This window comes from Gorilla gorilla, chromosome 13, assembly GCF_029281585.2.
Source record: "Gorilla gorilla gorilla isolate KB3781 chromosome 13, NHGRI_mGorGor1-v2.1_pri, whole genome shotgun sequence".
In the NCBI taxonomy this organism is placed as follows: Eukaryota; Metazoa; Chordata; class Mammalia; order Primates; family Hominidae; genus Gorilla; species Gorilla gorilla.
In genome coordinates this window covers 120,631,330-120,654,192 of record NC_073237.2, presented here as the reverse complement: position 1 = coordinate 120,654,192, position 22,863 = coordinate 120,631,330, and the positions used below count along the sequence as shown (strand labels likewise).

Below are 22,863 nucleotides of genomic sequence, written 5' to 3'. Positions count from 1 at the left end.
CAGGGCACCCATCAGTGTCGGGTGCTGGGCCAGATCCTTCAGGGATAGTGCCAGCCTGTGTGCTCACAAAACAACCCTGGAAGGCAGACAGTGTATCCATTTGACAGATGAGGAAACTGAGACTCAGGGAGTCCTAGCTGCAGAGGCAGAGCTTGGATGGGAATGCAGGCCTGAGTCCTGACCTGGACATCCTCAGCAGTGTGTCCAGAGCACCCTCCCCTCAGCGAAGGAGCAGATGGAGTGTGTGTGTGTGTGTGTGTGTGTGTGTGTGTGTGTGTGTGTGTGTGTGTGTTGGGGGGGGGTGTCCAATCAAAGTCTTAACTAGGTCAGGCGTGGTGGCTCACACCTGTAATTCTAGCACTTTGGAAGGCTGAGATGGAAGGATCACTTACGCCCTTTCAAGGCTTTGGAGAGCTAGTATTGTGCCACTGCATTCCACCCGGGTGAAAGAGCAAGACCCTCTTTCTAAAAAAACAAAAAACAAAACACCAACCAAAAAACCCCAAAGTACTTAACTGCGTTGCTGAATCACAGAAGAGGCCGTTAATTTCAACGTGGGGCAATGAAGGGGGCTGCAGGGAGGCAGTGTCCTGGATCTGAGAAGAGCAGGCCAGGCTGTGGGGAGGTGGAGAGGCAGCAGGCTCAGGGGTCTGAGAGCCCTGAGTGCAAATTCGGTGCTGCCTCCATCCACCCATGTGAGCCTGGGCCAGTCCCAGGGTCATCCCTTTGCAGTTCCCTCTTCTATAAACTAGGAGCCACAGTAGCACCCATCTTGCAGGGTTGCCGTGAGGACCAAGTGAGGTATTTTACATGCAGGTAAAATACCAGCCCAGGATTATCAGGGCCCGGGTATGCAGAAGAGCTTAATAAATGTGGGTACTGGGCCGAGCAGGGTGGCTCACGTCTGTAATCCCAGCACTTTGGGAGGCCGAGGTGAGTGGATCACTTGAGGTCAAGAGTTCGAGACCAGCCTGGCCAACATGGCAAAACCCCATTTTTACTAAAAATACAAAAAATTAGCTGGGTGTGGGGGCGGGTACCTGTAATCCCAGCTGCTCAGGAGGCTGAGCACTGAATCACTTGATTCAGGAGAATCACTTGAACCCAGGAGGCAGAGGTTGCAGTGAATTAAGGTCGCGCCACTGCACTCCAGCCTGGGTGATGGAGTGAGACTCTGTCTCAATCAATCAATCAATCAATGTGGGTACTGCCACTGTTATGATTCCTGTTATCATAAACAACCGGCACTCACGCAACAGCGATATCGCTGCAAGAAGTATTTCCAGAAACCCACTTTCCAGGGAATCCCAGCCTTATGGACACCAGGCCTTTGGGCCTGTGGACCTGGAAGGAGGTGTCCAGGGCCTCTGGGGATCCCCCTTTTGGGAGGGCGAGAGAGGCTGCACGGCTCCTGCTGCATCCTCCCAGGAGCTGGGAAGTGATGGCAAAGCATTTTACAAAGTTACCAGGACAATGAAACTGAGCTGGCCCCCTCCCCCACTGTCTCCATAAAATAAATCTTGGCCTGTGGCTGGTGAGAGACCCTATATATTTACATGACGATTGTGCCTCATGATCACAGGGCTCATGGTTCCAGCAGCAGCATGTGGCAGAGACGACAGGGGTCCTAGGAGAGTCACTATTTTCCGGCGACTTTTATTGTCTATTATATCCCAGCGTTTACAGGGCTCTGCTCCAGGCCTGGCAGGAATATCGCACACTGTGGGGCTGGCAGGACTTAATATTCCAGTCTCGGTCCTGCAGATCCATCCTCAGGTCTCATCCACCCAACCAAGTCTTTGTGTGATTTTGAGACCCCAGGGAGCTCCACGGCCTCTGGTGGACAGGGCTGGGGTCTACAGGCACAGGTACTCCCACCCAAGCCATTGGCTTAGTTCTGGTCTGTTGTTTCAGCCTCAAGGAACACTCTTAATTCTGTGGCTGTCCTTGGGTGAGCAAGGGGCTGTGCAAATGAGAGAGCTATGGGGGTGCACTAAGCTGGCTTCTGGCTTGTGGGGGCAGCTTGTTACATCCTAGGAATTTTGTGAGACAGCTGATATCACACTGGTTGCTTGAAATCAGCCATGGTGAGAATCTTTACACTATGGGAACTGGCAAATGCTAGAAGTCAGGGGTGTGTACAAATCTCCCTCGTCCTGGAACTGTTTGTTGAACACTCACCAGTGTACCTCAGGGAAGGAATAACCCAGTGGGCACCTGAGCACCTGAAAGGACGTGGACTCAAGAGACAGGTGTGAATCCTGAATTCCTCAGCCACTTGCAGTGTGACCTTCAGTAAGTAATTTCACTTTCTGAGCCTCAGCTTCCTTATCTGTAAAATGGGCCATACCTAAACTCCTGGGGTTGCTGTGAAGATGAGGACACTTTATGGAAATTTCCCTGGGTGACACTTGGTATGTAATAGGTAACTTTTATCATTCATTTATTCAACACTTACTGAGCACCTACTCCATACCAGACTGTCTTGGTGACAGGGATACAGAAATGCCCCAGAGGGTGAAATGACACATTTCTTCTGCGCGGTTCTTTTTTTTTTTTTTCTTTTTTGAGACAGTGTCACTCTGTCACCTAGGCTGGAGTGCAATGGTGCAATCTTGGCTCACTGTAACCTCCACCTCCCAGGTTCAAGAGATTCTCCTGCCTCACCCTCCCAAGTATCCAGGGTTATACCTGCATGCCACTACACCCAGCAAATCTTTCTATTTTTAGTAAAGATGGGGTTTCACCATGTTGGCCAGGCTAGTTTCAAACTCCTGACCTCAGGTGATCCACCCACCTCAGCCTCCCAAAGTGTTGGGATTACAGGCATGAGCCACCGCATCTGGCCTGGTCAGTTCTTGATGGTCTACAGAGTGACTTTTGTCCACACTATTATAGGGAGCTTCATGACAACCATGAAAGGTGGGAAGAGTGGGAATGATGTTCATTTTTGAGATGAGGAGATGGGGGCTCAGGAGTGGCCACGACTTGCCCAAAGCCCCTTACCAGCGGGTAGCAAGGTGGGGCTCGGCCCCACGTCTGCCTACGTCATGCTCCAGGCCCACCTTGGCACCCATCTCTGAATTCCCAGGCCCAACCAGGCTGGCCCCTGCTGGTGCCAGGGTAACCTGAAAGTGAGCCTACACAAAGGACAGGAGGACCTGGGGGCCCCAATCCTGGGTTCGAGTCTTGTCTCCATGACCTCCTGGCCCCTAGGTCTTTCCCCTAGGGATCCCCATCACTAGGCCAAGAGGGCTGCACCCTGTACGCTCCTGACCCTGATGTCCCAGGGTCTGTCCCCAGGCTTCCCGGCGTGGCCAGCTGTCCCTCTGTCCCCCGCAGCCAGGGGGGCATATCACAGCCGGGGGGCAGCAGGTGGACATATCAACACCTGCTGTGCCCCAGCTGGACCCCAGGTGAGCCAGGGCCTTTCAGGCAGGAAGGAAGAGGGGAGTGAAGTAGGATAGGGCTTGTGTACCTCATCTCACCCTGCCAGGCAGGGCTCATGCACCCATTTCACAGATGAGAAAACTAAAGCTCAGAGAGGGGAAGTCCCTACTCGTGTCAGCAGCTTCGGAGACAGATTCACACCCTAGGCTGGCAGCCTCTGGAGCTCATGGCTGGGGCGCCCAGCAGAAATCAGAAGGTGACCAGGCCCCTCAGGTCTAACGCCCTGGGGCCTGCAGATGGGACACGACTGGCCCCCGGGCCTCAGCCCTGAGTGGCTCAGGAGCCCAGGAGCACTGCAAGGAAACAGGAGAGCGAGAAAAGTGCAGGCCAGGCTGATGACTCAAATCACCTTTGACATGAGGAGGTGGGCAGAAGCACGCAGCATCTCTGGTGGGTTTCACCTCGCTTCTTAGAAGGACGCGTCACCAGATTTTATTTAATCAGCACTCACCCGACCTTCGTCCAGGGTGACACCTCTCGGCTGGCTTGTCTCTGTGGCAATCACAGACTGGCAGGTGGGGCCACCTCCCTGTCAACAGAGGACACCTTCTCATTTCACAGCCGGGGAACCTGAGGCTGGGGGATTGGTTCCGGGACACACAGCAGGGACTCAAGTCTTCCAACTCCTTTGTCAAGAGGTTAATTTTTCTATTTGTGGAGAAGGGAAAGGAGGATCCTATTGAGCTTTAAAAGAAAGAGAGGGGAAAAAAAGAACTAACAGCTGAATAGAATTGCAACAAGGCCCCCAGCCAGCCCGAAGAGGTTTCAGACATTCTGTGCAGTCGGAATTCTTGTGGGCTGAAGGGTCACGCGATTTCCTTTGCAAAAGGCAGTGTTTAAAAAGTCTGACTGCGGGGGAGGGCAGGGAGGGGGGAACCGTTCACGAGACTAGGAGTCATGAGTTTCAGCCTTGGCTGCCCCAATGACTTGCTGAGTGACCACAGCGAAGTCCCTTGCCCTCTCTGGGCCTCAGTTTATCTGTATTTATTTAGTATGTACCCAGCATCGTTCTATGCACTTGAGTGATGTTAACTTACTTTAATCCTCATAACAGCCTTGTGAGACAGGTAAATTATTATCTCCGTTTTACAGAAGGGGAAAACTGAGGCTTACAGTACGCTGCCCAATAGAAGTGGGAAAACTGGGATCTGAACCCAGGTTGTGTGGCTCCAGAACCCACACTCCTAACTGCTGGTGGCCCGGCCCTCCTGCCTGCGGCCGGCCCTGGCTGCTGTCTCGTGTCCTTCCTGTCCTAACAGGCTTTGCATCTGCGGCTTGGACACCGTGGAACCAGCAGGCCTGTGTTTGGAGATCCTGAACCATCCTCCTCGATCTCGGCTGTTGCTCCGATCTGCTGCCTCTTCCATGAATTCTGATTTCTTCAGTTCACTCAGAAGCCTTCAGAAACTATAGCCTGGGAGACTCTCGGGAGGCTCCCTGGGTCATGGTGGCCATCGACCCAGCTCTTTGAGCCTTGCTGAGAGCCTCAAGTCCAAGCAGGAACAGACGACCCCACTCTGATGTCTGCTTGGAGTTTTACATGCAGGTCGGCCTCTGAGACTGCAGGAGGGGAGCCTGCCATTCAGGCATCCAAGAAAAGAGTGAGAAAAACATCTATTCATAGCCAAACAGAGCCTGCTCTGTGGAAACGGTGCTACCAACGCGACAAGCAGACCAGCTGTGTGAGGGCTTCCCGAAAAGTCTGACCTCAGAGCACCCGCATGGAGGGCTCAAAGGCTTGAGTGGTCACCAAGCCTGTAAAATATGCCTTGACGTTCAACCGTGCCGTTCCTGAGGGAATACGGTTCTGACCCAAAACCTGGGCTTGCCTTCCAAAACGAAATTCTTCAAACAACAGACATTTTTTGGCTTAAACAATCTGCTGATCTGTTTTCCTCTGCTCTCTAAAGTAAGGAATACTCACACTAACAGCCACACAATCACGTACCACTACTCCGTGGCACCTACTGCACCACATATTTGGGTCCACTGGCTCACCCCATGAGGTGGGCATTCCTGCCTTCATTTTGCAGATAGGGAAACTGAGAGTCAGAGTGGTGCAAATTTGAAGACCTGGGAGACAGCAGAGGCAGGGGCTTGAACACTGGTGCCAGCCTGGAGTTGGGGATGAATCTCGGCAGATCCTGTGTCATTAAGGGAAGCTCCCACCAGACATGCAAGAGCAGAGAAAGTTCCACCAGGCGGTGCATGTGGTCTCGGACCCCAGACACACACATTCTTCCCTCCACAGGCGTCCGGAGAATTCCTGCAGGGGCAGGTGTGGAAGGACAGGGCCCAGCTGCAGTCAGAACAACTCCATAGAGACCGCCTCAGTCCTGCCTTTTTAAGACACTGGAACCCATTAACTGGGAATTTTGTGCTGAACGCCCAGAAAATCCCCGGAGCTTTGCTCATAGTTTTGGGTCAACATTGGATAATCATTAAACAAACGTGTGCGTGGTCGCTGCCACACTCCCATTCCACTCCTGGGAGCAGGAAAGACCCAAGTCCGCTCACTTGAGGCCTCATGTTTCACCAGATCCCCAAAGACTCCACCAGTCCACATCCAGTATTTTATTTTATTTATTTACTTAGAGACGGAGTCTCGCTCTTCGCCCAGTATGGAGTGCAGTGGTGCCATCTTGGCTCACTGCAACCTCCGCCTCCCTAGTTCAAGCAATTATTGTGTCCCAGCCTCCCAAGTAGCTGGGATTACAGACATGCACCACCACACCTGGCTAATTTTTGTATTTTTAGTAGAGACAGGGTTTCAACATGTTGGCCAGGCTGGTCTCGAACTCCCAACCTCAGGTGATCCTCCCGCCTCAGCCTCCCAAAGTGCTGGGATTATAGGCGAGAGCCACTGCGCCTGGCCCACATCTGGTATTTTAAAGATGGGGAAACCAAGCCACACAGCAGAGGCGTCACATGCCTCCAGACATTCCATTATTTGCTCACTCAATGGACACACAAGTGCTGGGCACCAAGCGTGTGCCAGGCAAGGGGGACCAATCTCCATCCTCAATGGGGCTCTCAGGCGTCCCTTAAACTACAACCAGGGTGCCCGCTGCTCTGCAAAGCAGGGTGTGGAAACACAGGAAAATGTGCGTGCAGTCTACCTGGGGCATGGGATTTTTCCTCAGAACGGGAAGCAGCTCTGAGTGGAGGAATGGGGGCAGGGCACTCCAGGCAGAGGGCATGGCACGTGCAAAGGCCTAGAGGTGAGGCAAGCCCTGTGCGAGTTGTGGGATAGAGGCCGAAATGACAGCAGTGGCATCAAGCCTGCAGAGGGGAGGCTCAGGAAGTAGGATCCACAGGGCACTGCCATGACCTGCACATGGCTGGTAAGGGGTGCAGAGCCAGGGCTGGCACCCAGCTCTCCAGGCTCCCTTCCAGGGCTCCCTGCACACAACCCTCCCTCCCGCGATACCAAGTCTAGGTGGGTTTTACTCAATGCCAATCAATGCCTGAGATGCAGCTTAGCAGCCTCTGTCCTCTGTCCAGTGCCACACGTGCACACTCAACTTCCCCACCCCTGCCCGGTCGTCTCAGCTAACTGTGTCCTAGGACGTGGGGAAGGAAATGCCTATAGATTCTCCTTCCCAAGAGGCCCCACTGAGGCTCCGTCGCAGGAGTGGCATGAAATTTACGTTCTGGGCTCCAAGATGCTCTCTCTCATTCAGTATTGACTGAGCACCTACTATGTGCCAGGCCCTGGGCTAGGCACGGGAAGAGTTTGCCTTGTCATCCCCAGCCTTCCTGAGAGGGACAGGGCTGGAACTGTGCCTCCTACTTCACAGGAGAGAAGTGGGGCTCAGCAGGGCTCTGGGACTCCCTTGCTTGAGATCACTTGGCAGGGAGTTGTCAGGGCGGAAACGTCTGATCACAGGGCCTTTGCCAAAATAGATAAAGGCCTCTGGGGGAACAGGGGAGGCTGGATTCCCTCCTTCCTGCCCCACAGGCTGCCCTTTGTCCACAAAGCGGGGGAGGCTGTGCTGGTGGGCGCTGCCGGGAATGGCGGGGCCCTGTCATTACTGGGAGGGGCTGCCCTCTAACCCAAAAGAGCAAAGCCAGGGCTGGCGGCCTGTGCTGGGCGCTGAGACGTTCTCAGCCCTCAGTGGTCCTGGCTGGTGCCACCAAAGGACCAAACGCTGCAAGCCTGTTTTTAAAAAACATCGTGCTGAAGACCAAGATCTACTCAGCACTTGTCTTTGGGGCCCGTATGAAAGCGTAGGAATGAATCTGGGATGCAGAGAGTCAGGGGGATCCCGGCCCTCCCGTGCCCCTGAGTATTCAGTGGGCGTGTCTGACCCACCCCCTGTGGCCCCAGCCTGGCCCTTGCTGTGGTGACAGCGTTCCCCCGCCAGACTCTGCTCCTTGGTCTCCTGTCTCCTCCCGGGAATGAGGGCAGGCTCCCTGGACCTGCCCTCCTCATCCCTTATGCCTCCAGAGTAATGTTCCCCCCAAACCCTTGTCTATCTGGAACTGGGGCATAGGCCCTTACTTGGAGATACTAATCAAGTTATGCTGGGGTCACATGGGATTAGGGTGGCCCAAATTCAATGACGGGTGTCTTTCTATGAGGGATGGACACAGAGACAGACGCACAAGGAAGAAGGCCATGTGGCGACAGAGGTGAGCGCTGGAGGGATGTATAAACGAGCCACGGAACACGGAACGAGGAACAAGGAGGGTGGCTAGCGCCTGCCAGAAGCCAGAAAAAGGCACGGCAGGTGCTTTGTCAGAGCCTCCACGGGAACTGAGCCTGCCACCAGCCTGATTTCAGGCATCGCGCCTCCAGGATTCTCCATGAGAGAATGAATTTCTGTTGTTTTCAAGCACCCAGTTTGCAGTAATTTGTTATAATATCCCTAGGAAACCAATACGCCCCACCGCACACCAGGGCAGAGCCGGGGGCTCACGTGTGGCCATGACTCAGAGGTTCTTGAGGCATCAAAGTCTGCCCCGGGCTCCACTTCTGTGTCTGGGGTACAGAAGTACATCAATGGCTTCCGGGCCTGGAGGTGTCACAGGCCTGGACAGCTTCTCCCACATTTTGAAGATAGACATAGGTTGCCAGATTTTTCCGGCATCTAAAATAAAACGTCCACCTAGTATCACCATCTTTCATAAAAGAAAGGACAGGCCGGGTGTGGTGGTTCACACCTGTAATCCCAGCACTTTGGGAGGCCGAGGTAGGCAGATCACCTGAGGTCAGGAGTTCGAGATCAGCCTGGCTAGCATGGTAAAACCCTGTCTCCACTAAAATACAAAATTAGCTGGGTGTGGTGGCAGGCACCTGTAATCCCAGCTACTCAGGAGGCTGAAGCAGGAGAACCACTTCAACCCTGGAGGTGGAGCTTGCAGTGAGCTGGGATCGCACCACTGCACTCCAGTCTGGGTGACAGAGTGAGACTCCGCCTCCAAAAAAAAAATAAAAATAAAAAGAAAAAACAGCTGACATGGAAAGTAGCTATGCCAAGCCAGGCCTTCCTTTTCTTATTTCACCGTGGGTCCGCGGAAGACTTCACACGGCCCTAGGCCTGGCCTGGGTCTGGGATTTGGGAACCAGTGGACTCAGGCCACTGTGCTAGGTGACTTTTTCAATCCTGGCTGAGGAGAAGCATGGCCGGCCTCCTCCACTCTCCTATGAGTACAAAAAGGGGGTCTCCCTCTCAGAAATGTGACCAGTATATTCCAGTGAACATGAGGGTAATTCTAGTGAACACTCTCTGAGTACTGGGTGATTTCCTGGTCTGAGGGAGGAGGCCCCCAGGCCAGTCACCAGGCAGCCTGCTGGTGAGGAAGAAAAGAAAACACAAGCGAAAAGCGGGAGATGCAGCAGGGAAGCTCTGATCTTTCTCAAGAAAAACAAAACAGGCAGGGTGTGGTGGCTCACGCCTGTAATCCCAGTGCTTTGTGAGGCTGAGGTGGGTGGATCACCTGAGGTCAGGAGTTCGAGACCAGCCTGGCCAACATGTGGAGAAACCCCATCTCCACAAAAAATACAAAAATTAGCTGTGGTGGCATGCACCTGTAGCACCAGCTGCTTGGGAAGCTGAGGTGGGAGGATCCCTTGAGCCCAGGAAGTCAAGGCTGCAGTGAGCCGAGATCACGATACTACACTCCAGCCTGGGCAACAGAGCAAGACCCTGTCTCAAAAAAAGAAAAAAATGAAGAGAAAAAAGCAAAGCAAAGCGTGAAATTATACACAATGTGCAAATGTCAAGGCTGAGGACCCCAGCTCTCTGCAGGGTCCCCTCATAAACCCGTGCCTAGCCACAGAGCGAGGGGCCAGATGCCTGGTGCTCCAGGAATAGCTTTCCAAACATGTGGCCCTGGAGGCCTGATGACCCAATGGACACTGGTCACCTCGTGCTTGGAAAACGTCACACCCATGTCTGCCCCACGGTACCCAGTGCTGGGACAGCAGCCCAGGGAAACATTCGCATGAGCGTGAGGAATGTTTCTTCTCCAGCAACTCCAGGCGCTGCTGCCATCTCTAAGGACGCTCCAATGGTGGGGATACCCTCTCCTGGAGTGCTCGGCTGGGACAGTCTCGGCGTGAGCGGCAAGCCTCACTCAGATGATAAGGTCTGACGCCGTACCCTTCCAGGCCCCGATTTCAACTCCCCTCTCTCCTGTTCTGCACGCCTAGACCGGGGGCAGGGTGGGCCCCAGTTCTCAGGAAGCCAGGAAACACACTCTTTTCTGGGCTAAATGCCCAGATTCCTCGAGCAGTCACAGGACACACTTTTTCTGAGCTGATCCAAAGCCACAAGTGTGGACTGGAAGTTTCTTTGGGCGGTGTGAACCTGCAAGGACACAGCCAGGCACACCTGGAATTCCAGGCTCAAAGCTGGTCAGTGAGAGAGGCCCCAGCTGACCCTGGACAGGCAGGGGCTCCAATCCTGCCCTGGCGGTGTGACCCAGGGATGGGCCTGCCCTCTGTGGGCCTCCATTCCCTTTTTGAGAACACCAGGGTTAACCCACTCTGCCATCATTTGCCAAGCATTACTTGAGAAGCTCGTGAAGCCATGTGCTGTCCGAGGGGTTGGGGACACAGGAGTGGACAAGACAGAGAAGGCCTTCCCCTCCCACAGGTTTTGCGTGGTTGGGAGGTAGACACAGACATGAGAGTGAACAGACACGGTCATTTCAGACAGCGATACGTGCCTTGAGGGAAACGCAGCCAGGGAGTGACTGGGTGGTGCCAATAAGGGGCCGGGTTTCAAAGAGTCACTGGGGCCATCAGATCAGATCATGCAGCAAATTCCTTGGCACATAATCAGCACTCAACAGACAAAGGGGTTCTCCTGTCCTCCCACTGCACAGGTGGGGCAAGTGAAGTCAGAAAGAGAAAGGCTGGGCCAGGCGCGTGGCTCACGCATGTAATCCCAGCACTTTGGGAGGCCGAGGCAGGCAAATCACTTGAGGTCAGGAGTTCGAGACCAGCCTGGCCAACATGGTGAAACCCCTGCCTCTACTAAAAATACAAAAATTAGCCAGGCGTGGTGGTGTGTGCCTGCAGTCCCAGCTACTCGGGTGGCTGAGGCAGGAGAATCGCTTGAACCCGGGGAGCAGAGGTTGCAGTGAGCCGAGATCGTGCCACTGCACTCCAGCCTGGGTGACAGAGTGAGACTCCGTCTCAAAAAAAAAAAAAAAGGGAAGAGAAAGGCTGGAGTAGGCTGCAAAGGGACTGGGCTGGTGTCGGGCCCAATCTAGCCCCATGTTTCCCAGGGGTCCGAGGGGTAGCTCCCTGCCCTGTTTGCCCCCATAAAGACCCTCCTGCTCTTTCTTGGTGGGAAAGTGATGCCTCTGGTATCACAGCCCAGGCTATCCCACCAAGACAGGTTGAAGCCCCCCATCCTCTCCAGGCCAGGCCAGAACTGAAATATGGGACACTCCACCTATTTGCTGGGAAACTTCGCCCAAATCGATCACCTCTCTAAGCCTCACTTTTGTGATCAGAAAACCAGGAAAGAGATCTACTGAAGATGAGACTGTGTAGGCAAAGTGCCCCGGTACACAGGAGGTCTGAAATCGTGCTTGGTCCCCCCACCCTGGTCTCCACTGATCCTCCCCAGCACTGAGGCAGGGGCTGGGCCGGGTGCTCTAGGTGATGGGAATTCTCAAGGGAGTGGGGAGTCAGATGTGGTATGAAGACTTCTTTGCTGGGCATCTTAGCCAAGACCCTCAGCCTCTCTGAGTCTCAGTCTCCCCAGCTGTATAATGTGTCAACTAACATACATGAAGTCATCCAGCCGGTATCTGACTCATGCGTCTCCCCACCCTCATGCGCCCAGTCAACCTAAAAATATTCTGACTGCATCCCAAGTGGGCACTAAGTCCTATGGTGGGCCAGGGGTGGGGGGGTGTGGCTGAGCCCCTTGTTGGGGGCAGAACCCAATCTCCTCTAGAATCCTCCTGCAGCTACCTGGGTGTGCGAGGGGGTGAGGGCTTGTGGGCTAGCCTGGGCTCATCTTCTTGAGCAACTCCTCCTCCATGGAAAACGACACCCGGACAGACCTGGAAACAGCCCTCCTCAATGCCTGGGACACTACTGCTCACCTAGGGGAACCTACAAACCCAGCCCACGCCCCCAACGCCTACAAAGTACCACAGATATAAACAGTCACACATCGCTTAGCGACAGGGACACACTCTGAGAAATGCATGATGAGGCGATTTTGTCACTGCGTGAATGTCTTGGAGTTGACTTACACAAACCCAGATGGTCTCGCCTCCCCCACACCTAGGCGATAGGGTGTCGCTTGTCACTCCTGGGCTACACACCTGTACCGCATGGTCCTGTACCGAGTACTGCAGTCGACAGTAATGAAATGGTCAGTATTTGTGTGTTTACACGTGGAAAAGGTACAGTCAAAAGATGGCATTATAATCTTATGGGACCAACGTCACATACGCAGTCTGCTGTTGACCAAAGTGTCCTTATATGATGGTGCATCCTGTATTAAAACTCAAAGGCGCCCCTTCTCACAGCTTCACCTTGGACTTCTCAGACCCAAATAAACAAATAAATGCAGGGAGGATCAGAAATCAGTCACAGGGACAACACGATGCACTCTCCACAGCACACGAGGAGCAGGGCTCTTGCAGATTCACGAGGCAGCCTGGAAATTGGGGATACAAATGAATTCCGTGGCTGCCGACCTACCTGGATGGGGCCTGTGGGTGCGCTCCCGTGAACGCGGGCCTCTCTTGCCCCAGGAAGCAAACCAGCTTCTCTGACGGGGAAGAGAATAAACGACACGCAGAAATAGGAATTTAGGGAAGACACTTTCCTTCCTCTCCCCAGGCAGCGCTGGGAGTGTCACAGATTTTATCATTTATTCTCACAAGTCGGCAGGCATTGGCTTGGTTTTTCACAGGAAAGCCAAGAGAGGCTGAGGGTGCCAAGGTGAGAGCCCTCCGCCACCCCAACACCCAGCAGGATAGGGTAGGAGAACGTGGTGGGATGGGAGAAAGAGCTGAGGATTCTTTGTTTTGTTTTTGAGATGGAGCCTCACTCTCTTGCCCAGGTTGGAGTACAATGGCACAAGCTCGGCTCACTGCAACCTCCGCCTCCCATGTTCAAGAGATTCTCCTGCCTCAGCCTCCCAAGTAGCTGGGATTACAGGCGTGTGCCACCATGCCTGGCTAATTTTTGTTATTTTTAGTAGAGGTGGGATTTCACCATGTTGGCCAGGCTGGTTTCGAGTTCCTGGCCTCAAGCAATCCACCTGCCTTGGCCTCCCAAAGTGCTGGAATTACAGGTGTGAGCCACCACACCAGGCCCAGCCAAGGACTCTTTTTGGGTGGAAGTGCGGCCTCAGGTAGCTGAGAGGCTCAGGAATGTCCACAGTGGCATCAGCACCTGGGCCTCCCCACTGGCCTGTAAGTCCTCCCAGCCTTAGCACCGTCATTTTCCACACGCGCCACCAGACACATATTCCTAAGACCCCATCTCCCCTTCCTTATCCACCTTCAAGGTTTCTGGGTTGCCATCCCTCCTGAGCTTAGCACCTAAGACCCCTTGACCCATCAAGCCCAAGCCCAGGTGACGTCTGTCCTCCACCACGTCAGCTCCACGGAGCCACTTATGGTTCCTGCAACTGCTGTTTCCCACCTCTGCACCTGCTCACGCAGTCTCCCCATGCTCTAACTACAGGCCTTCGCCACCTGGCCGACCCCTACTGATCTGAAGGGTGCTCTGATGAAGAAGCCACAATAGCAGTAGGAGGAGGAATTATTGTTTAAAAAGCTAATAGCTAATATTTACATATCAATAATAACACACTGTTAGGATTTGCATGTGTGGAGGAGGGGCTGTGAAGACTCAGGCTCAAGCACTGGCCCCTCTGCACACACTCCAGCCACACATAGACAACCACTGCTCCAGCCACTGTCGTCCTGAGTCCACGGGGATTCAATGGCCCCTTCGATGTACCATGGGCTCATTATTGCTTCATGATTTTTCTTTTTCCACTTTCGCTCTTAGGCTGACCCTATGGCTTCTGTGGGCCTCGGCCTCACCCTGCCCCCAAGCCAGATCCAGGTATGAAGGGCCAGGGTCAGAGGAGAGTTAAGGGCAAAAAGCACACTGCCCTCCTTGACTGGTGAGGAGTCTAAGACCAGGGCCCCAGCCCACCCTTGCCCCAGTCACCCCTCCAGAGATGATTCCTGAGACTCTGAAACCACTGAAGCCCCTGGGGAGCATTTCTTCTGACTTGCAGCCCAGAATTCTTTACTCCCTGATCCAGGGGTCTCCACGTAGGAGCTCAGGCTGTGAACACCAGGTGCCCGGCACTGTTCCAGGCTGCTCCCCACTTCTCCCCACTCTCCCCAGGACAGCCCCGTTCCCCCTCCTCTCTCCTGAAGTTCACAGCCCCCTCCCAGCCCCCCAGCCTCCACGGGCCACACTCTGCTTCAGGGGGGCCACTCCCCTGCTCAAAACCTTTCCAAACACCCACCTCCCGCAGGATCAAACCTAACTGTCGTTTAAAGGATCACCGCAGCAGGCACAATGGGTATGTGAGTCACAGAGCTGGTTCCATCCGTCCCGCTGACCTATCTGTCCCCAGAAAAAGCCTGGGCTTTGGACACAGTGGTCTCAGCATCTCAGCTGTCCCCATGGCCACAGGCCTGACGAACAAACGAAGGGTGAATTGCTCCCTCCCCTCATTACCGTCACCGAGGCCTTTGCCAGGCCAGGCCCTGGGCTGAGCACTGGGACCACAGAGGAAAGTGGGTCAGTCCCAGCCCTGGAGGGGATCCTGGGGCAGGGGACTGGCCATTAGTGGGCCTCACAGGGTTGGGGGCCATGTTGGGGAAGATGCAGAAGGGGCTATGGAGGCACCAAGCAGGGGTTTCTAAGCAGTGTGCTGAGGTCAGAGGAGACTCCCCAGAAGCAGTGATGTCTGAGAAGTGAGAAGGAAAGCATTACAGACCCAGAGAACCAGGAGCTCCGCCTGGCAGAGGACAGGGCCTGGCAGGCGGAGGCAGGCAGCTGGAGCTGACACTTCTGAATGCTGACCCCGTTACCCATGGGTTCTGGGCTCCATGACTGTCATCAACCAGGTCACCTCTCCACAGTGCTGAGAGTGAAGATGAGGAAACCGAGGCTCAGGCAGGTGAAACCATGACTCAAAGACATCCAGCAAGTTAGTGACGTGGATGAAATGGCCCTGGTTTAAATAAGTGGGCACCTACATCTCATCCCTAGAAGTTTAAAATTATGTTTTTAAAAACATTCACTGTAGGATTCCAACTCTTGGCTCTTTGGGGGCTGCAGAGCCTTCATCAATCCTTCCTTCTGTTATCTGTGGAATTCCCACTGTGTGCTGTGCACAGTCTCGCCCTCCTGGAGTTTACTGGGATGGAAGTGTGGTGAGGCACACGATGAACTAATCACAAGAACTAAGCAGAGCTGGTGCCCCTGGGGTCCCTGCTCAGGTTAAGAATTGTACTAAGTTAGGTCTGGTCCTTTTCACACCCATCTTTTCATTCCTGTGCACACAGCAGACATTGCTAATCAATGCCAGTCTCCAAAGCCTTCTCAACATGGCATCTCGGGCAGCCCCTATCAATCTATCACAGCCAGCACTGGAGAGGACAATGATTGCCAGCCTTGCTGCAAATGGACATGCAGAATGGCAAGCACAGTGTGTCAGACCGGTCAGCTCCCAACCTCCCTCCCTCATTCTCAGGATCCCAGACCCCTGAAATTCTATCAGATGTCCAGGCGGAATACATGATATTCAGCATTGTCCTCAATCAGCATTCTTACATGAAAGCAAAAACCCTCCAGATGTCTGCTCACTTTCTTGGGGAATTGGGAGGTGATGCCGGGACAGGCTGCTGACAGGTACCCGGACTGTGAGTCCACACTCTGCTGCTTCTGGAGCCTCAAGGAGGGGCACTGCTGGTCCTCCACGAAAATGGACAGACTGAGGTTCAAACTTCAGTGCTACTGCTCATCAGCTGTGTGACTCAAAGCAAGTGTCTACACTCTCTGGGACTCTGCTGTTTCATCTAAAAATGAGGACACAGATACCACTTCCCAAATTTTGGCCAGCACAGTGCCAGGCATCTGTCAGCAGCCCATAAATGCTAGGTCCCTCCTTCCCTTCTTGTGAAGTCAAGGGGCTGTGGTACACAGGTGTCAAGCCCCGTTCACATCTGCCACTGGGGCCATCACATGCCCTGCCACAGCGAGGCTCACACGGGACATGAGCAGGAAGCAGATTGGATGGGCCCTGCGGCCTCTGTCCTCCATGGCCAAGGATCTTTACCACCCAAGGAAGCATCCATTTGTAAGAGTTTTCTCTCCCTCTCTCTTTCCCTTCCCCTCTAAGCAAAACTGCCTGGTGGCCAATCCTGCCTCTGTCCCCAAGACAGTTCCAAAGGGCCCATCTCATCCCACAGAAGTGATGGCGGTAATTCCATTAATGGGAAGCAAGATGAATGGTACCCTGTGCCCAAAGTGTATGAGGCAAGACGGAATGGGGGGGCCCTGTGGGGAAGGAAAGTGTTGCTGGAATTCACCCTCCGTTGGGGCCTTATTAGGTCCTGAAAGAGCCGCCGCACTCGCTAAAACCTGCTTTTGCCAGCAGAAGCCTCATTTTACAAATATACAACAACAAAAAAACCCGTAAATGGGAAGAAAACCCTGAAGATTACGCTCCCCTGCTGCAGTGAGGCTGCGAGCCGCCACTCAGAACTGAAGTCTTTAGCCTCCTCAACTCCCGCTTTAAATAAATGGCCTAAATGCCAGCTCACCATTTCGTGAATGCGGAGCACGGCTGTTTCTTTGCCGTTTAAGGACTGCTTGCCAACGGTGGGACGGGACAGCTTTGGAAACATTTTCTTATAAAAGGCTTGCCTGTTCCAGATGCTATAAAACCCCATCACCCTGGCTGTCGGTCCCAGGAAGGGTGGATACGGGCCCCCCTGCTGTCACAGACACACGTGTCCTGACTGCCCGCTGTCATTTCTTAAGTCTTCTCCTGCCCTGAGAATCAGTGGCATTTTGAAGGCAGTTTCGCTGTGGAATGAGTGTCCATTTCCACAAGTACGCAAAGGGTTCCGTCCCCTCCCCCGTTCAGGATCAAGCCCTGAATTGTTCTTTAGGCCTCAGTTTATCCAAATGCAGGATGTTGGGGAGGCCCAAGCTAGTCCGGAGACCAACATGGATGATGGCAGACAGAGCAGGTGGATGTGGAATAAGGCCGCCCGGGGCTGTGTGACCTCGGCAAGCCACATAGCCTCTCTGAGCCTCCACTTCCTCATCTGTCACATGAACCTAACCCCACACACCTCACAGCCTTGGAGCAAGGAGTCAACGTAATCCTGGCTCACGCGGAAACGGTCATTTTTCAGGCCAATTTTAGCACCAACAGTCTGTCTCTATTCTTCTCTGCAGAGCTCTCCTGCAGCACCCAGCACAGCCCTGACACATGGGCCGCTGAGAGTCTACTGCTTTGAGCAGAATCTTTGGTTTTTCTGCTGCCAAGAATTAAAAAAACATCCATTCACACTAGGGCAGAGTGGTTCCGATAGTGTGGTCTGGAAGCCACGGGCGTGGGTTCAAATCCTGACTTGGCAGTGGGCACACTGTGCTCCTCGGCAAATGATGCAGCCTCACTCAGCCTCCCTTTCCTCATCTGTAAAATGAATTAATAGGACCTGACTCTCAAGGTCACCAAGAGAAGTCGATGCGATCACATGTGACCAGCGCCTGGCCCAGGTGGGTCCCCATGACCAGCAGCGTTAGGGGGAGCGGTTGTGAGTCTCAGGAGAGCCTGGGGAAAACTCCCACATTGCAACTGGAAAAACTGATTTCTCAAAGACACCTTGAAGCAAAGCAAAGCCCGATGAGGCCTCCCCAGGACGCTGGGAGTGCTGGGACCTCACACGAAAGGCAGCAGGTTAAATCCCCAGGGATTGCCCTTTAATGGAAGAAAGAGACTGAAGGAACTCCATTCTTTGTGGCAGCCATGGGCCACCACGCTGTCCCAGCTACCTCTCCCCAGCACTGCCTGGCCAGGAACCCTGCACCTGTTTCTTGTTTAGGAACCACAACACCAGCCCTGCGCAGGCAGGGACTTCATGCCTGGGGCTCATTACCGTATCTCAGCGGAGCGCCTGGATCTGTGGGATGAAATGAATGAACAAAGAAAACAAGGAAGGGATGAATTCCTTAGGGAGGGCAGCTCTGCACTGAGAGCCTGCCAACATGCCCTGGCCTGGGGAAGCGCTCCCCAGAGCGTCACAGGGGCCACCAAGCTCCGATCTCACCCCATACCATGTCGTTTACCATCAACACAGAGTATCAAAGGCCTCTTCTGGGCCTGGCGTGGAACTGAGGACTATACACCCTTACCACAATAGACTGGGAAAACTGCCCCAGAGACAGGAACTGCTATTACCCCTTGCTCCACAAATGGGAAAACAGAGGTCTGAGTGGGCGGTGACAAGCCCAAGAGACATGGGGAGCGCAAGGTGGGTGTGACTCACAGCCAGGTGTGCCTAACTCTGCCGCTGCCACCTGTCTCTCTGGGCATGAGTACAGCCACAGAGCTGGCCAGGCCTTGCAGGAGAAAAGCTGGAGCCGTGGCCCTGAGATCTGCTCCCTGCCAAGAACAAGGATGGACTGCTCGGGGCAGGAGTGGACACGCAGCGGCGCTGAGGTCTGGCCCCTGTCCTGCACCCACGCAGATGCAGCAGACAGTGGGGGCAAGAGGCCCAGCCAGGGAGGGACCTCAGCCAGCCAGTGTGCCTGGGATTCACGTGCAAAGAGCACTAACTCTGGGGCCAGCCGGGCCTGGGTTCAAATCTCAGTTTCCAAAGTGTGTGGTTTATGGCTTTGGACTGGCAGCTTCATTCTCTGAGCCTCAGTTAACTTCATCTGAAAAACAGGATCAGCTCAAAGTTGTCACGAGGATTAACGAAGGCAACACATGGAAAGTACTTGGCCGGGTCTCCGGCCTCACCTGAGCCTCCTTGTCTATGTTTTCAGAGTAACCAGACGTCACTCCCTGTGGGTGCTGAGCCTCCCCATTTTGGGGCTGGGAACAGCGTGACGGCTGGTGGAATCCAAGCTCCTCACCCTCTCTGATCTCTGGGGCACCACGTGTTTGGCGCTGTTCCTGAGTGAGAAGGTTGGCAACCGCGCCACTTGATTTCTGACCCTTGTCACTCAAGGAGCGGAAGTCAGAGGGGTTGGGTTTGTTAGTGCAACAATCTCTGGCAATGGTGTGAGAGATTAAGTCAGGGAGGGCTGACCATGGTGTGTCTTTGGCACCAGAGGCTCCAGATGAAGAGGGAGAGCCCCTGGCTGGCCGACTAACCTGCTGGGCCAGCAGTCTGCAGACAGTGCTTAACACAGAACTTTCCCTTCAAATCAGATCTGGCCCCAGCTCCGTGGAGAGAACCAACAAAAGGCCCTTGCTCTGTGTGAAATGTGTGTGTGGGTGCTATGGCCCCTCCCATCAGGCTGGCTTCATGTCCAGGTGACCTGGCCCTGCCCTAAGAAGGGAGCCCCAAGCGTAGGGCTTCATGCTGTGCTTTCACTGTAGTGAAATGCTTCATGTCATCTTTGAATCTGTGTTAAGTGGAGTCTGGTGGAATAATGGAGCACATGCTGGCAGCACAGAGTCTCAGCTGCCTCCCCAGGACGGGTATTCAGCTGCCTGCTCCCGCACCCAGCAACCTCTGCCACCCGCTACCTGCAGCAGGGGCCCGGATGCAGGCAGGAGGGTCGGGGGCAGGTGTGCCCACACCTGTGAGGTCTGCACTCACCCTGAAAGTATCTTGTGTCCAGGGAGTGAGACATTAAATAGCAAACAAAAAACATCATGACAGATGGAAAGAGATTGCAAAGGAAAGGAAAAAACTTTTTTGTTTTTTTTTTTACTGCTTTTTGAACAAGGGAACTTGCATTTTCGTTTTGCACTGGGCCCCACAAATTTTGTAGCTGGCCCTGTGTTTCATTTCCATGGACTTCTGACCCTTCCTCTCCCACTCTGGGGACCTGGGCACATCCCTAAGCCTCTGCAGAATGGGAAGACACCACTAGGTCTAAGACCATCCCTTCCCAAGAGGCTTCTCGGACACTCAGCCCCCGCCCTGCAGGTCTTGTGGGTTGAACTTCTAGGGCTGGCCGTTCATTGCCATCTTGTGTGCCAGGCCCCACTCCAGGTGCTGAGGATGTCTGATCAACCTTTCGAGGCCTCTGTGCTGGAGGAGCTCCAGGGCACAGAGAAGTAACGCAACAGGCAGGACCAATGGCAGCAGATGCGGGGGGATGGAGCACACGGGGAGATGGAGCACTCAGTGGCAAGCCCCACAGACAGCATCAGGGGGGCATGGAAGGAACGGCTACTGCAGCTGGCACATTCCAGGTGGCTCCCAAAGGCAGGGATGCTGTGGTTGGCTCTAGGAGACTCCTCTATAAAAGGGGAACACCTTGATTTAACTGGCTGGACTGTGGGAGACTGAAAGGGCTGTCAGTTGATTCCTCCCAGGGCACTGCAGGGAGAGAGAGGCTGAAGCAAAGGCTCAGGGGCCACAGGACACTTGTATGGGGGACAGTCTGCAGTAAACTCCCTTAATGACTCTGCAAAACCAACAACAAAGAGAAGGGCAGAGGCTCAAGAACCACATTTCCTGAGCACCTACTATGTGCCAGGCACCGGGCTGCAGTGGCCCTTCCACACGACTCCCTGCCCCTCCTAAGCTATTCATTCCTTGTGCCTTCCAATCCCATCTGACATTTTACAGACATCACCTTCCTTTCCTGTGATTTAGAAAGTCCACCGAGGCAGGCGGATCACTTGAGGTCAGGAGTTCGAGACTAGCCTGGCCAACATGGTGAAACCCATCTCTACTAAAAATACAAAAAAAAATTAGCCGGGCGTGGTGGTGGGTGCCTGTAATCCCAGCTACTCGGGAGGCTGCGGCAGGAGAATTGCTTGAACCCGGGAGGCAGAGGTTGCGGTGAGCCAAGATCGTGCCATTGCACTCCAGCCTGGGTGACAAGAGTGAAACTCCATCTCAAAAAAAAAAAAAAAGCCCAGTTAGTACCAAGCAAGGGGTCACCCAGGCAGGGGTGGGGGGTTTTCGGATATGACCTGTCACCCCTAGAGTAGCACGGCACAGTAATTAAGAGCTAGAATGCAGAATGGGGTCAGCCTGGATTTGCTCCTGGGCCACTCACTAGCTGTGGGGTCTGGGGTGGACCACTGACTTGCCCTGGGCTTCAGTTTCCCCTCTGTAACTTGGGGTTAATAAGAGCCCCACCCTCTGGGGATGCTGTGATGATTCAATGACATGGTATCAGTGAAGGCTACAGCACTCGGCAAGCGCTCAATAAATGTCAGCCACTGTTTTTGTCATAAAATCCCAAAACATCACATCAGAAACCCAGGTGTCCTGTGACGCTTCTCGGGATCACAGGAATCTGCTCCCTCCTTCTCGCATCTGCCGAGACTCTGCTCCGAGCCTCCTCTCTCCCCCATTGTCATGTTGCATCAGTCCATACATATTTAAACAACATGTCATCAGATTATTATAACATATGATCTATAGCACTGATGTGCTGCAGTTCTGTGCATTTGGGCTTCATTTTCAGAATATCGAGACATAAAATATTTATGTATTTAGCCAACCACGCGATCTCACATTCTGTCTCAAAATGCTGGGTGGTGGCAAGACGCTGAACTGAGACACAATGTGTGAAGGGGATGCCTTGTTCTCACGTCGGTTCCTGGGGCATCTGGATTGTTTCTGGTTCATTCTGGGGACGTCACCACGTGGCCTGTGAACAGTGGCTGACTGGGTATATCACAGCAAGCAGAGAGAGAGCCAGGACTAAAGACCCCATCAAAACACCACAAGTGTCCAAACCACTACGGACTGTGCCATTTGCATTTCTGCATCTCCATGAGTCTGCACACAGTAGGTGGTTGTTAAATGTCCACTGGGAAGTGAACGCATTCACCTGTGGCACACAGCACACCCTATGGGCTGGCACACAGTAGGGACTCAGTCATATTTGTTCTGTTTCATTCCACCCCCAGTACCCAGCACCAGGCCAGGTACATCAGCAAACAGTGCTGGATGAATGGCAATTGAAGGAGTAAATGTGTGACCAGATAAACCACTTAATTAGCTAATAAATGAATGAGGGATAATGACTCCTTATCTGCTGGTCCAAATTACACTATGTAAGACCCTCCTCCTGAGAAATAAAGGCTCTCCAGTAACCTGCACTGGGTAGGAAAAGGGGTTTTTCCGGGTCATTAAATATCTCAATTGCTAACATTAGCACATCACAGTGACCATATGTCCTGAAATTTTCAGGACTGGGTAATTTCAAAGATGCCACCCCATAAGCCATTTGAGCATCCAGGGACTTCGCACAGCAGACAGCATCTTCCAAACCATCTCTCCTGTCCCTGAACGGCATTAAATACTTCTACAGATCACAGCCCGTTTGGGAGTCTGGAAAGTGGGGCCATGATGTGTCTCACCTACAGGTGATCAATGTCTGAAGACACAGAACACCATAAAGGTCTGTGCGAGTGAAAGGTGTTAGCTCAGAGTACAAGTACTTTCTCTGCACGTTTCCCCAGGAAGACGGGGCAGGGACCTCATCTGATTCCTGTGTGTTTCCCCAGGGGCCAAGAAGGCGTGTGGTGCTCAGCCGTCCCTTGCTGAATGGCATCATGAAACCTGGTCACGGGGCTTCCTCATTTCAGGGTCCCAGTGGCCAGCCCAGGGGCGGCCCAGCACCTGGTGTGCCCATCACCCCTTGGAGAAAACCACAGAATGTTTTCCAAATGCCACGCTGTCACCACCAGGCTGGCTCCAAGAGCAGGCGGCTCCCACACTTGTCCCAGCGTCTGCACA

The 22,863-nt window shown here is 53.7% G+C and overlaps 1 protein-coding gene across 5 annotated transcripts in view; it reads right to left on the bottom strand.

The window, feature by feature from the left end:
* Positions 1-22,863, bottom strand: part of NEK6 (NIMA related kinase 6) — a 95,823-nt gene that overhangs the window by 63,074 nt on the left and 9,886 nt on the right. Inside the window, exon 1 of one of the 5 annotated variants that reach the window (XM_019033450.3) lies at positions 3,902-4,129. The exons of the other annotated variants lie outside the window; for them this stretch is intronic. Within the exon in view, the coding sequence (XP_018888995.2) occupies positions 3,902-4,004 (103 nt within the window). The 5' untranslated portion in view covers positions 4,005-4,129. Of the gene's footprint in view, positions 1-3,901; positions 4,130-22,863 lie in introns of those variants that run through there. 5 annotated transcript variants of the gene reach the window in all.